The sequence below is a fragment of the Tiliqua scincoides genome, chromosome 3 (assembly GCF_035046505.1).
Source record: "Tiliqua scincoides isolate rTilSci1 chromosome 3, rTilSci1.hap2, whole genome shotgun sequence".
Taxonomy (NCBI): Eukaryota; Metazoa; Chordata; class Lepidosauria; order Squamata; family Scincidae; genus Tiliqua; species Tiliqua scincoides.
Window position 1 is genome coordinate 45143054 of NC_089823.1, and position 12213 is coordinate 45155266.

Here is a 12213-nt window from a genome sequence, read left to right on the forward strand (position 1 = left end):
AGCAAGAGTTACTGACAAATGGAGCTTCCAGGGGTATATGCCAGGATTACCGTTTTTGTGTCTTGAAACTGTGCACAGTTCCTATGGGCTGCTTATGCCTGGTACAGTATTAGATTTTACTTTCAACTTTCATGAAAGAAGATATGATTCAGTGAACTCACTTGGATCCCTTCGGGTAGAAAGGTGGGGTATAAATAAATAAATAAAAATAAAATAAATATAGTGTCTCAGGAAGTGGACAGTAAAGATAATTTTTCTTTACAATGCAAAGGAGAAAATTCTATTTGCTGGGAAACTTGCAACCTGACAAAATAAATGCAAATTGATGGGATGCAGTTTGGTAATCGACCTTGGATTGCATCCCATGTTGTACAGGGCATTTCTGGTTTAAACAGAATTAAATAATCATGTTTTTAAACGGGGAGGGGGGAAGTGACTTTATCAAGTCATTGATCAAAGTACTGCAGCCATATCTAATGCCATTATGTTAGGGGGCTTTTGAATGGCAATGAACTTGACCCAATTCTGTTTGAATATGGTGAATAATCAGGAGGATGTAAAACTAAAACAGCGGCAAGGGCAGCCAGATTCTTCCTCCTCAGCAGCAGAAATCAATTGAGTTGTGTAGGATATCAATCTCACTTTTCAGTTAAATAAGTTTCCTCAGGTTCTCTTAAACATGTGTAGGTTCATTGCAAATACCTCACTGACAGCCCCATCCTCTTCCACTGGTGCTGAGTACCATAAAGCAGTCAATACTAGTAGTAAAACGTGCTGTGGCAGTGCACAAAGCCAAGCACTGCTGGACTGCCAGTGGGAAGGCCAGAGCCTTCCTGCATGCTGTGGAGCAACATGAACATGATGACAACAAAGGTAAATTGGCAGGGAAGGCGAAAGGGAGTGGGGAGGACATAATGGGCATGGAAGAAGGGGAAGGCAGAATGGGGTGGCAATGGGGTGGGGTGAGCAAATTGGATCCAGGAAGGAAGTGGATTCAACTACAGCTACGACTGCCAAATCCTACATCAGCGGGGGTGGGGGAATGCAATGGATTTGTGCTCTGAGTTCCTGAATAGTAAAATAGTACATTACCAAAGTTTTATTGAACATTTTAAAAAGTTCACTTTTCATTTTATAACTGCCTATGCTCTCAAAAGGAGGGGGGGAAAAAGACAAAAATAAAAAGGGGGGAGGCAAAACCCCACTTGTGAATCATGGCAATTCCTCCTCACAATCATGGCAAACTCCTCACAGTAATGCTTTACAAGTGACTGCAAACATCACAAAGCTCATTGCAGCATCTTAGAAATGCCAGAGGTATAAATACAACTTTGGATTGTATGAGCCTCAGCAGAGGAAACTGTCATTTGCTCTTGTCCCTAAAGCACCATACAAATATATGATGGAGTCATACTAGATTATTAATTTGAGGTTTGACTGTTGGAAATCCTGTATTCATTATGCAGTTTAGTTCAAGACGTAAAGCTCAATCACTGAACATTGACTGACAGATGGTAAATCCATCACTAGAGTATGGGACCCTTGTGACTGCTTGGCCAAAGTAGAACTGATTTTAATTATATCATTTGAATCTGCATATTTGGGACTTTTTGTAAAACCGCCATAGGGTGTGGTGTCCCCAGCAGGGATGGTGTCTCTGTTCCTGACATGGAGAGTCCTAATGTAAATTTGAGGTGCCGTAGGTATTTACCCTCCCCACCAAAACAAAGGGTCAACTATAGTGGTCATACAGGAGCAGATGATTATGGAACTGGGAGTGAGCAAGCAAACCTTTCCCTGCTCCACAGCTCCAACTAACCACACTTACAGTGTTTGCCTGCATAGGCAAATGTCGTACCCAAGAAGGGATTGAATCTGTTTGTTAGCAGAGCTGAGTGATTAAGGGCACAGTCCTAACCAGGTCTACTCAGAAGTAAGTCCTGTTTTGTTCAATGGGGCTTACTCTCAGGAAAGTGTGGTTAGGATTGCAGCCTAAAGCTGACCCATGTGCAGCAGAAGTGACTTTAGTTAAGAACTTTACTTGGAACAAAGAGTGAGAACTGTAGCCAGAGTTTTAACAAGGGAAGAGCCTGAGGGGCATCTCCCCAAGGCACTGTGCCAGGTGGGGTGCAATTTTTTATTTCCCCCAGCACCGCCCTCCTCTGCCGTGACTTCCTCGAGGAACTGTTTGTGAAAGCCGCTTCACGATCTGTCTGCTGTTCTCTGTTCCTTCTCCTATGGAGGCGCCACTTGAAGGGGGAGCCCCCACAGGAGAGAAGGAATAGGGAACTGCAGCGAGATTGTGAAGCAGTCTCTTCCAAAACTTCTTCCAAAACTAGGGATTCCTCCTTCTCTGGGCAAACCTGAAAATGATATCACTTTGTCACATGATGTTGTGATGTCACTGTCATGGGTGCTGGGTGTTGGAGTTGCAACTCCATCTGCTGTCCAGAGGGGGCAGGATGCTGTCCAGAAGGGGTCAAGCTGGGTGAGGAAGGTTCCCTGGGGTGATACCCAAAGGGGGGATCTGCTGCTGAAGCTACTCTGCTTCCCCCCCAAAGAGGAAACTACTTTTAATTTCCTCCAACACTGGGGTCGAGATGCCAGACTGCAGCCATTGTTACAGAGGCCAAAAACAAGACAGGAAAAGAAATCAAACAGGAACTATGATAGTAGGAGACAGCAACCCACAGGCCTTTAAACAAAGCAAAATCTCCCCCTACACATTTATACACTTTACACAATTTACACTCCCACATTTATACACTTGCTGAATGTATGTACTTATGTTTTGGGTGTCACAGCTCTCATGCTGTCATTTCTTCCAAAACTTGAGTACTCTAAAGTGCTAAAGATCTTCCAGTTCTGGGACAAAGCATGGAACTGATAAATGCATTCTGGTCAAGCTTTGCTCTGGTAAAATAGTAAAGAAATGGCTGTGGGTAGGACACTTTTTAAAGATTTAAAACAGGATGTGACATTAACTGTGTCATTCTGTATCTAGCAGTTTGCTCTACCTATGAGTGGTAGTCATGATTTTTGTTCTTTCTTGACATGATGGGCATGGTCTGTTCTCTGCACTCCCATTTGAAGTCTCTTACCCAGTTTCTGAAGGTGAAGGTCTTTTAGAAATGCTTGTTTTAGTGCTCTTTAATCTTTGAGAATAAGAATTTGTTCTTAGTTATTTTAAATTAAATTTGTTGTTTTTGTGTAGGCCACTTTGTAAATGTCTTAGAAAATGTTTGAAATAAAGGAATAAAATTTAATTCAAACAACACTGTGCACTTAATCAGAGGGTGGAAAGTGTAATAGAACTCAGAGTCTACATCCCAATTCAGTATGTTCATTTTGAGCCAGTAAGCGTGACTGGTAACCAGAAGCAATTTAGGCAGGCAGGAAACTGCCACAGAGAGAGAAGGGGGAGAACAGCATTCTGCATGTGCCGATTAAACTAATGAGAAAGCAGCATTCAATTCCCAGGGACCCATAAGATGACTGTCCATGATTGCAAATTCAACCCTGTTACCCCAGCTTAAAAATTCAGGTGTCACACCATCCATGGCAGCCTTCTGCATTTTTAACCCTCCGCTGAACATAGACGGGTGGGGGGAGGGGAGATGGTTTCAGCTTGTAAGATTAGCTTTCTTCATTAATATTTTTTGTGAGTTAATGTTAAGTACTGGCGAGCTCTATGCTGCAGTGCCTCCATTCCTTTAGCAGGAGTCCCAAAGCTTATCAAGTAAGAACCCAGTTGAAGAGTTTATAAGGCATGGCCATAAAAGTTAATTGAATCAAAATCCTATTTCAGGAATGTGAAGTCTAATGAGGTAATAGATACTATAGGACAGGCTCTCCACTTCTCCATTAATGCTCCTTCAGTTGTTAAAGGAATCTGTGGGGAATGGCTGTTTCCTATATGAGAGAAAGAGAACAGGAATGGACAGCTTCCCAGAAATTTTCATTGACAAGACCCCAGAATCCAGTCTGTGCCAAAGTCTAAGCAAGAGCAGTATGTTAAATTCATGCATCCTGAAAGTGGTCCTGTATTCAACCAGCACATGCACACCAAGGTCTAAGTGAGATGTGTGTATTTACTGAAGCATTTCAAAATAGCAGTCAGCTTCTACATGAGTGGGAATAAAGAAGCACTCAGAGCCAGGTAAACTTGGGTGTAATTATCTTGGCTCTATCCCTAGGGCTTATCTGCTGCTGTACAAGAATCATTTAAAAATTCTTCACAGATACTCATGTGGTGTTGGCACTTAAAAGCAGTGTTGAAAGGGACCCACAAGGTCATCTAGCCCAACCCCATACCTGTAGTAGGAAATCCTCCTACAGCAGTTGATAAAAGGTCATTTGCAATTATAAAAAAATCATCTTGTTTGCCACCAGCCTCTGTAATCTGATACACTGTCTCTGAAAACCATAATTAAATGGCACTGCCACTTTTAGAATCTGCGTAACATGGATTACAAAATTCTGTATGTTCAGAGAAGGAATACCTATCACCTTTATGTCCTGCCTGTAAGCCCCTATCCGGCTTGGCACGATGATCATAAAGTTTAGACAACATATATTGCATAGGATGAGTTTCTAAATACGTCATCTCTTTTGTGTCTTTCTGAGAAATATTGCATGTTTTAGTCTGGTTTTTCAGTGAAACAGAGAAACCGCAACACAAGACAACAAGACCGCAACGCAAGGCAACAGACAACTTCCCCTTTGCTATTTAGGGAAGGTTGATTGTAAGCATGCAGCAAAAAGAAGAGATTTTTGCTCCTTTCAGATGACAGAAGCCTGTTCTTTTCTCTAATGGGGCTTATTCAGTGCTTGACAGCTGTGGTCCTCCTGCTCTTGGGTGAGTTTCATGTTTACATGTTTATCAGTCATAAGAAGAACTGTCCTGTTGTAACTGATCAAGGCATATTACTCCAGCAGCCTGGCTTCAGTAAGGACCAGTGAAAAGCCTCTGGGGCTCACGAGGAGAATATGACTTTGGTGTCATGCCTCTGTGATTTACTTCCAGCCTCTGCTATTCAAGGCATCCAATACTGTCCATGGATGTTGCATTCACGGTCAACAGCCATTGAAAAACCTGTTCTCCAGTTGCGCCTTTTCAGTTAGGATTCTCAGTGAGTCATGCAGCATTTGAAGAAGCAACATTTATTTGATCGTATCGCTTCATTTCCATTCAGCGCTTTCAGGATGAATAACAGGACCTCTACTGTTTTTCAGCGCAGCATCTGCATCTGAGGATGGCTTCCTTGTCCCATGCTAATTATCTGGATCATAGCATCCTCACAGTTTCCTCTACAATGCTGGTTGCTTTTAAGTGCTGCATAGATGATTTGCCATTTATTTACTCTTTCCTGAAATGACTTGGACTTTATTGTCTTTTTTAAAGGTCTGCCTAAATAGTGTAAAGGGCAACAGAACGGTGCTTCTTCCATCCTTTTAAAAAAGGCCACCGATATCAAAATAGATTTTCCCCCCTTTGACACTGGAGGGGTGTACTGTATATGCAAAATGGCAGGGGCACTTTTTGAACATGTGCTTGGATTAAGGTCTGCGGGATTTTCTATATTGTATATCATTGCTAGAAATCTGTTTTTTTCTTGTACAACTGAAAATTCCTATTGATACTCAGTTCTGTTAGAAATCCAGTGTTTTAAAATATCTATTTCATGTTAATACCTTAAGTGTGGTGTTTGGGGGGGGGGGGGTTGGAAGGTAAATTGCCAATTCTCTTATTCAGTGTTAAAACATTATCTTATGGGACCAGGGAATCTAAAGGTGCTTTATGCTAAGTCATATCATTAGACCAGTGATCTATGAACTGTCTTCTCAGTTCTACTGGGAATGCCAGGGACTGAGTATGGGACCAGCAAAACATATGCTCTATAGCCCCTGCTCTAAAATTTTACTGACAAATACTTGGGAATCAAAGGCCCAAATCCTAACCAACTTTCCTGCACTGACCTAGCTGTGCCAGTGGGGCATGGGCTGCGTCTTGTAGTTTGGTGGCAGTCACGGAGGCCTCCTCAAGGTAAGAGAATATTTGTTCCCTTACTTCAGTGCTGGAAAGTTGGTTAGGATTGCGCCCAAAGTGCTACAAACTTTGTGAGACTGTGTAGCCCAAACAAAAGACATTTTCTGTTAAATGATGCCCAGGCAAAGAAGAGCCTTCTCAAGAGAGTGGCCTCTTATATTTAGAGGAACGATGTAATACTGGGGCCATACTATCGTCCTCCATACCAGAAACCGGAAGGGGACCTTGAAATGAGGAAACAGATCAGGGAGGTGACAAGGAGGGACAGGGTTGTAATCATGGGGAACTTCAATTATCCTCACATCAACTGGGTCAATTTGTGTTCTGGTCTTTATTTTTATTCCCCTTCCCTATTAAATAATCCCCACAATAAAGGTTTGTTTGCATCATTCACCCTGGTTTTCCTCTTCATTCCCTGCCGAACCATTGTGCAGTGTCAGTGGCCATCACACAAGATCCCAGAACATGAAAGATCCCCCCATGTGCTCATGTTAATGTGTTTGAAAGCATACCTAGTAAGAATTTTGAACACAAGGATGTGTGAATTCTACATGTTGCAATTACCATTGATTCACTGCAGGTTGTTTAAACAAACTTCTGCAAGCACGTTTTTGCCTAAGATCCTCTTTCTGAAAGAACGTACCTTATTACATCATTAATTAACTCTGTTGCTCTCCAATGCTTTGCATGCAGATCTCTGTGCAGCAGCAAGGATGGTGTCCATTCAGCAAGGACGTCTTTATCGGGCAAAAGGATACCACATCACCATCTGGTGTAATGTCAGTGGCTATTTGGGGCCACAAGAGCAGACTTTCGAGTGGTCCATTTTTAAACCATCTTCCCCACAGATGAAATTGCAGATTGTCAACACAATTGACCCTTCCTTCACCTATGCTGTCTACTCCCAGCGTGTCAGGAGTGGGAAGATTTACATAGAGAAAATCCAAGGGGATTCTGTCCTTCTGCATATCACAGAGCTCCAGGATCAGGACGCTGGCGAGTATGAATGTGCCACGCTCAATACAGATGGACATTACTTGGGGAGTTACAGTGCCAAAATGAATCTTTCAGGTATGAGAGGAAGTGGGTTACCCATCCTAAGTGTTTTTGAAAATCCTTTTAAAGTGCTATCATCACTGTGATTTTCTTTATTTTTCACATTTTTATGCAGCCCTTCCTCCAAGGTGTTCAGGGGGGATATACATAGTTGCTCCCCTGCTTTTGTTCTCACAACAGCCCTGTGAGGTAGGTGAGGCTGAGTAGCCCAAGATAACTCAGGAACCTTAATGGCAGGAATTTGAACCTCGATCATCCAGGTCCAAACGACTGCACCATCCTGACTGATTTATTAAGGGCGCCATCCTCACTAACTTTCCAGCACTGACATAGCTGTGCCCATGGGGCATGTGCTGCATCCTGCAGTCGGGGGCAGTCATGGAGCCCTCCTCAAGATAAGACAATGTTTGTTCCCTTACCTCGGAGTTGCATTGCTCTGATGTCAGTGCTGGAAAGTTGGTTAGGATTGCGGCCCAACTTGTACAGCCTGTGACCTACCAAGTTCAGTGCAGCCCACTGGCCATATATTATGGTCTGCCAGGTATGAAACTATGCCACTGATTTTGCAGTAACAGGCAAACAAAGAAAACAGGTGGCTTACTGAACTGCTGTCACATTTCGTTAGCACAACTGTATGCTTTTGCTCTTCTTAGTGATCACAAGTTGTGCAGGCCTCTGCTTTTTAAAAAGTATTTTAAAATAAATAGATAAAATCCTTCAATACAGAAACATTTGATGTAGAGGAGATCAAGATCACTCCGTTGTCATGGACAGATCACTTCCTGGTAAGGTTTAGACTGGTTGCAACTTCCTACCTCCGCAGAGGCGGGGGACCGTTTTCTATGGTCCGCCCCCGGAGGCTAATGGATCCTGAGGGTTTCCTGAGGGCTCTGGGGGATTTTCCCATTGCCAAGACTGGTGCCTCATCTGAGGCCCTGGTTGACCTCTGGAACGGGGAAATGGCCAGGACAGTGAATGAGATTGCTCCGGAGTGACCTCTGCCACGTCGCAGACTCGGAGCGGCTCCTTGGTTTACTGAGGAGCTGCGAATGATGAAGCGGCAGGGCAGACGTCTAGAGCGACGGTGGCAGAAAACTCATGATGAATCCGATCGGACACGGAGTAGAGCTCATTACAGAGCCTACTCCGTGGTGGTGGTAGCAGCGAAGAGGTCATTCTTCTCTGCTACCATTGCGTCTGCTGATAGCCGTCCGGCAGAGCTGTTCCGTGTGGTGCGGGGCCTCCTCCATCAGGCCCCTCCAGTAGATCAGGAGGAATACATGGGCAGCCGCTGTGACGGGTTTGCGCAACATTTCGCAGATAAAATCGATCGTATTCGTCATGACTTGGATGCCACATTGACAATGTCTGACAATGTCCCCTTGGCAACTGCTTGTCCAGTGTTGTGGGATTCTTTTCAGCTTGTGCAGCCTGAGGATGTGGACAGACTCCTTTGGAGTGTGAGGCCGTCTGCCTGCCTGTTTGATCCTTGCCCGGCTTGGCTGATAAGAGTGGCCCGGGGTGGACTGGCTGAGTGGACGGGGAGGGTGGTCAACTCTTCTTTGGTGGAGGGGACATTGCCGCTCACCTTGAAGCGGGTGGTGGTTCGCCCCCTCCTGAAGAAGCCCTCCCTGGATTCTACTGTGCTGAATAACTACCGGCCAGTCTCCAACATCCCGTTTCTGGGCAAGGTAATCGAGCGGGTGGTGGCGGCCCAACTCCACAGGGCCTTGGATGAAGTGGATTATCTGGACCCTTTTCAATCTGGTTTCAGGCCGGGCTTTGGGACGGAAACTGCCTTGGTCGCCTTGGTGGATGACCTACACCGGGGACTGGACAGGGGGAGTGCGTCCCTGTTGGTCCTGCTGGACCTCTTGGCGGCTTTCGATAGCATTGACCATGGTATCCTTCTGGGCCGATTGGCCGAGTTGGGAGTTGGAGGCACCGTTTTGCGGTGGTTCCGCTCCTACTTGGAGGGTTGGTCCCAGATGGTGGTGCTGGGGGATGCCTGTTCGACACCCTGGCCCTTGAAGTGCGGGGTGCCGCAGGGTTCAATTCTGTCCCCCATGCTATTTAATATCTACATGAAACCACTGGGAGAGGTCATCCGGGGGTTTGGAGTGGGGTGTCATCAATATGCTGATGACACCCAGCTCTATCTCTCCTTTCCTCCAGACTCCAGGGTGGCGGTTGAGGGCCTGGAGCGCTGTCTGGAAGCAGTGAGGATCTGGATGGGGGCTAACAAGCTGAAATTAAATCCAGATAAGACAGAGGCTCTCCTGGTTCGGAAATCCTCGATGCAGGTGCTGGATTATCGGCTTGCTCTGAATGGGGTTGCAGTCCCTCTGAAGGAGCAGGTCCGCAGCTTGGGGGTCCACCTGGACTCGCAGCTGCTCCTGGACTCCCAGGTGGCGGCTGTGGCCAGGGGGGCCTTTGCGCAGCTTTGGCTGGTGCGCCAGCTGCGGCCGTACTTGGATCGTGCAGACCTGGCCACGGTGATCCATGCTACGGTGACATCGAGGTTAGATTATTGTAACGTGCTTTATGTGGGGCTGCCCCTGAAGACGGTTCGGAAACTGCAGTTAGTGCAGAATGCGGCGGCCCGTGTGGTTACTGGAGGTAGGCGGTTTGACTCTGTCAGTCTGCTTCTCCGGGGGCTACATTGGCTGCCCATTTGTTTCTGGGCCCAATTCAAGGTGCTGGTCTTGATCTTTAAAGCCCTATACTGCTCTGGGCCAGGCTATCTTAGAGATCGCCTACTCCCGTACAATCCGGCTCGTCCTCTCAGGTCATCAGAGAAGGCCTTTTTGCATGTGCCGCCGCCTAAAGAGGTACGTGGGGCGGCGGCAAGAAATAGGGCCTTCTCAGTAGTGGCACCAACGTTATGGAACTCCCTTCCCCTTGACTTGAGAATGGCTTCCTCCCTCGAGACCTTTCGGCGAGGCCTGAAGACCAGAAGTAAGTTCTTTTATACATCTTTTAGTTTCTTACAGGCGTGACTCCTCCTTGAATTGCTGTTTTATGCTCTTTTTATTCTGACTTTTATCTGATTACTGTTTTTATGGTTTCTCTTAATGTGGTTTTAATGTTTTTATCTGTTAAATTATGTTTTAATCTGTTTTTTGTTTTTTTGTTTTTAATATGTTGTAAGCCGCCCTGGGTCCCTTTGGGGAGAAGGGCGGGATAAAAATAAAGTTTTATTATTATTATTATTATTTATTTGAAGTCAACAGGAATGCTATTACTAACACCACTTTAGCAACCTTGTTCATGCTTTAGCTGTCACAGAAAGAAATTACAAGGCCTCATTTGCGTTTTATTGAGCTGTTCTGCCGCATAAGCTTTGTCCCTCCATTGGTTTGTTTTGTTATGGGAAATACTTGTGGTGCCTGAACAACAGGTGAGAAACTGTACGCTGGTGCTGGTGTCTGGCTTCCTTTACAATACGTGCATCTCATCAGTGGAATGTCTGGAGGCCTCTTGAAGGTTGCATGAGTCCATTTTAATTGTTACATTTTCCTGCTGAATTTCTGGCAAGGAGCTCAGAGATATACATGTCTCTCAGAGCTCAGAGATAGATACGCTATACATGTCTTCCCATTATTACTGTCACAAGACTCCTGTGAAATAGGCTAAGTCAGTGATTGTTAACCAGTGTGCTGGGCACATTGGTGTGCTGTGAATGGCCCGCAGTTGTGCCACACAATTAGGGGGAGTGTCATTTATTAATAGGGCCACTGGGGGATGTGAGCCTCCCACCAGCAGTGTGATGTGCCTTGTCCATTGTCAAAAAAACTGATGGTGTGCCTTGACAATTTTATTGCCTTGTCAGTGTGCCATGAGATGAGGAAGGTTGAAAATCTTTGGGTTAGATTTTTTCAGACAAACCTAAAACCCATTGTGATTTATTAATGGGTGGAAACTCGAATGAACATCTTCCAGTTCCAAGCCCAATGTTCTACCCACTATGCTGCAATGGCAAAGAATGACTAGGTCTTGGATTGTTTCTCAGAATCACTAAATGCAGGGCTTTTTTTCTAATGGAACGTAGGGGGATGGAGTTCCGGCACCTTTTTGCAGGGGCCCCTCCCCTTCAGAGGCATTCCGGGGGGGGAGCAAAACAGAGGCATTCGCTGGGTGGGTGCTGGGGGGTGCAGGGTGGGTGGGTGCTTGGCCCCTGCCTGACCGCACAACAACCCCCTCCTGCCCCCATCCCCAAGTTCTCACCTGAGCCCAGCCCGCCTCCCCTCCCCCGCGCTCTGCTTCCCTGTGCAGCTTCCAAGCTGGTGGAGGGTGCAGGGGACACACGCTGACGCCAAGGAGGAGGACGGACAGCCAGCCAGCCAGCCAGCCAGGGAGATGGGCTGCGGCACCCACAAAACGCCCAGGTACTGACTTGGCAGAGGAGGAGGGGAAGGAAGCTGGCTGGTGCAACCCCCGTGCCAATCTGCAGCACGAGCCTAGGCGTGTCTGTTCAGAAGTAAGTCTCATTGTTCTCAATGGGGCTTGCTCCTGGGAAAGGGTGCATAGCCTTGCAGCCTGAGAGCCCAAGCCTATGCATGTCTACTCAGAAGTAAGTTCCATTGTGTTCAATGGGACTTACTCCCGGGAAAGTGTCATAGCCTTGCAGCCTGAGTAGACAGGCAGAGGAAGGGCTTGAGGCTGCAGTCCTCACCACACCTTCCTGGGAGGAAGCCCCACTGCCTCTAGTGGGACTGACTTCTGAGTAGACAGCCATAGGCTTTGGCCTTGAGGCTGCAGTCCTCTCCACACTTTCCTGGGAGGAAGACCCATTGACTCTAATGGGACTGACTTCTGAGTAGACAGGCACAGGATTGGGCCCTGAGGCTGCCATCCTATCCACAGCAAGCCCCATTCACTAAAGTGGACTTCTGAGTAGACATGCATAGGATTAGTCTCTTAGGCTGCAATCCTAGGCACTTTCCTGGGAGTAAGCTCCATTGACTAGAACGAGACTTACTTCAGAGTAGATATACCTAGGATTGGGCTCTTAATCCTGGCAGAGATATATATCTGCACCCGTTTTCACATGCTAAGGGCAGGTGAAAAGGGATTCTATGTGTGTACAACGTGCTGTCCAGCCTTGC

At 46.2% G+C, this 12213-nt stretch overlaps 1 protein-coding gene across 1 annotated transcript in view; it reads left to right on the forward strand.

Annotated features, from left to right (window-relative positions):
• Nucleotides 1–3936: 3936 nt before the first annotated feature.
• CD101 (CD101 molecule) overlaps nt 3937–12213 on the forward strand; it is a 35367-nt gene continuing 27090 nt past the window's right edge. The window contains exons 1-2 of the mRNA XM_066621282.1: nt 3937–4009; nt 6743–7120. Of these exons, the coding sequence (XP_066477379.1) occupies nt 3937–4009; nt 6743–7120 (451 nt within the window). The remainder of the gene's footprint in view (nt 4010–6742; nt 7121–12213) is intronic.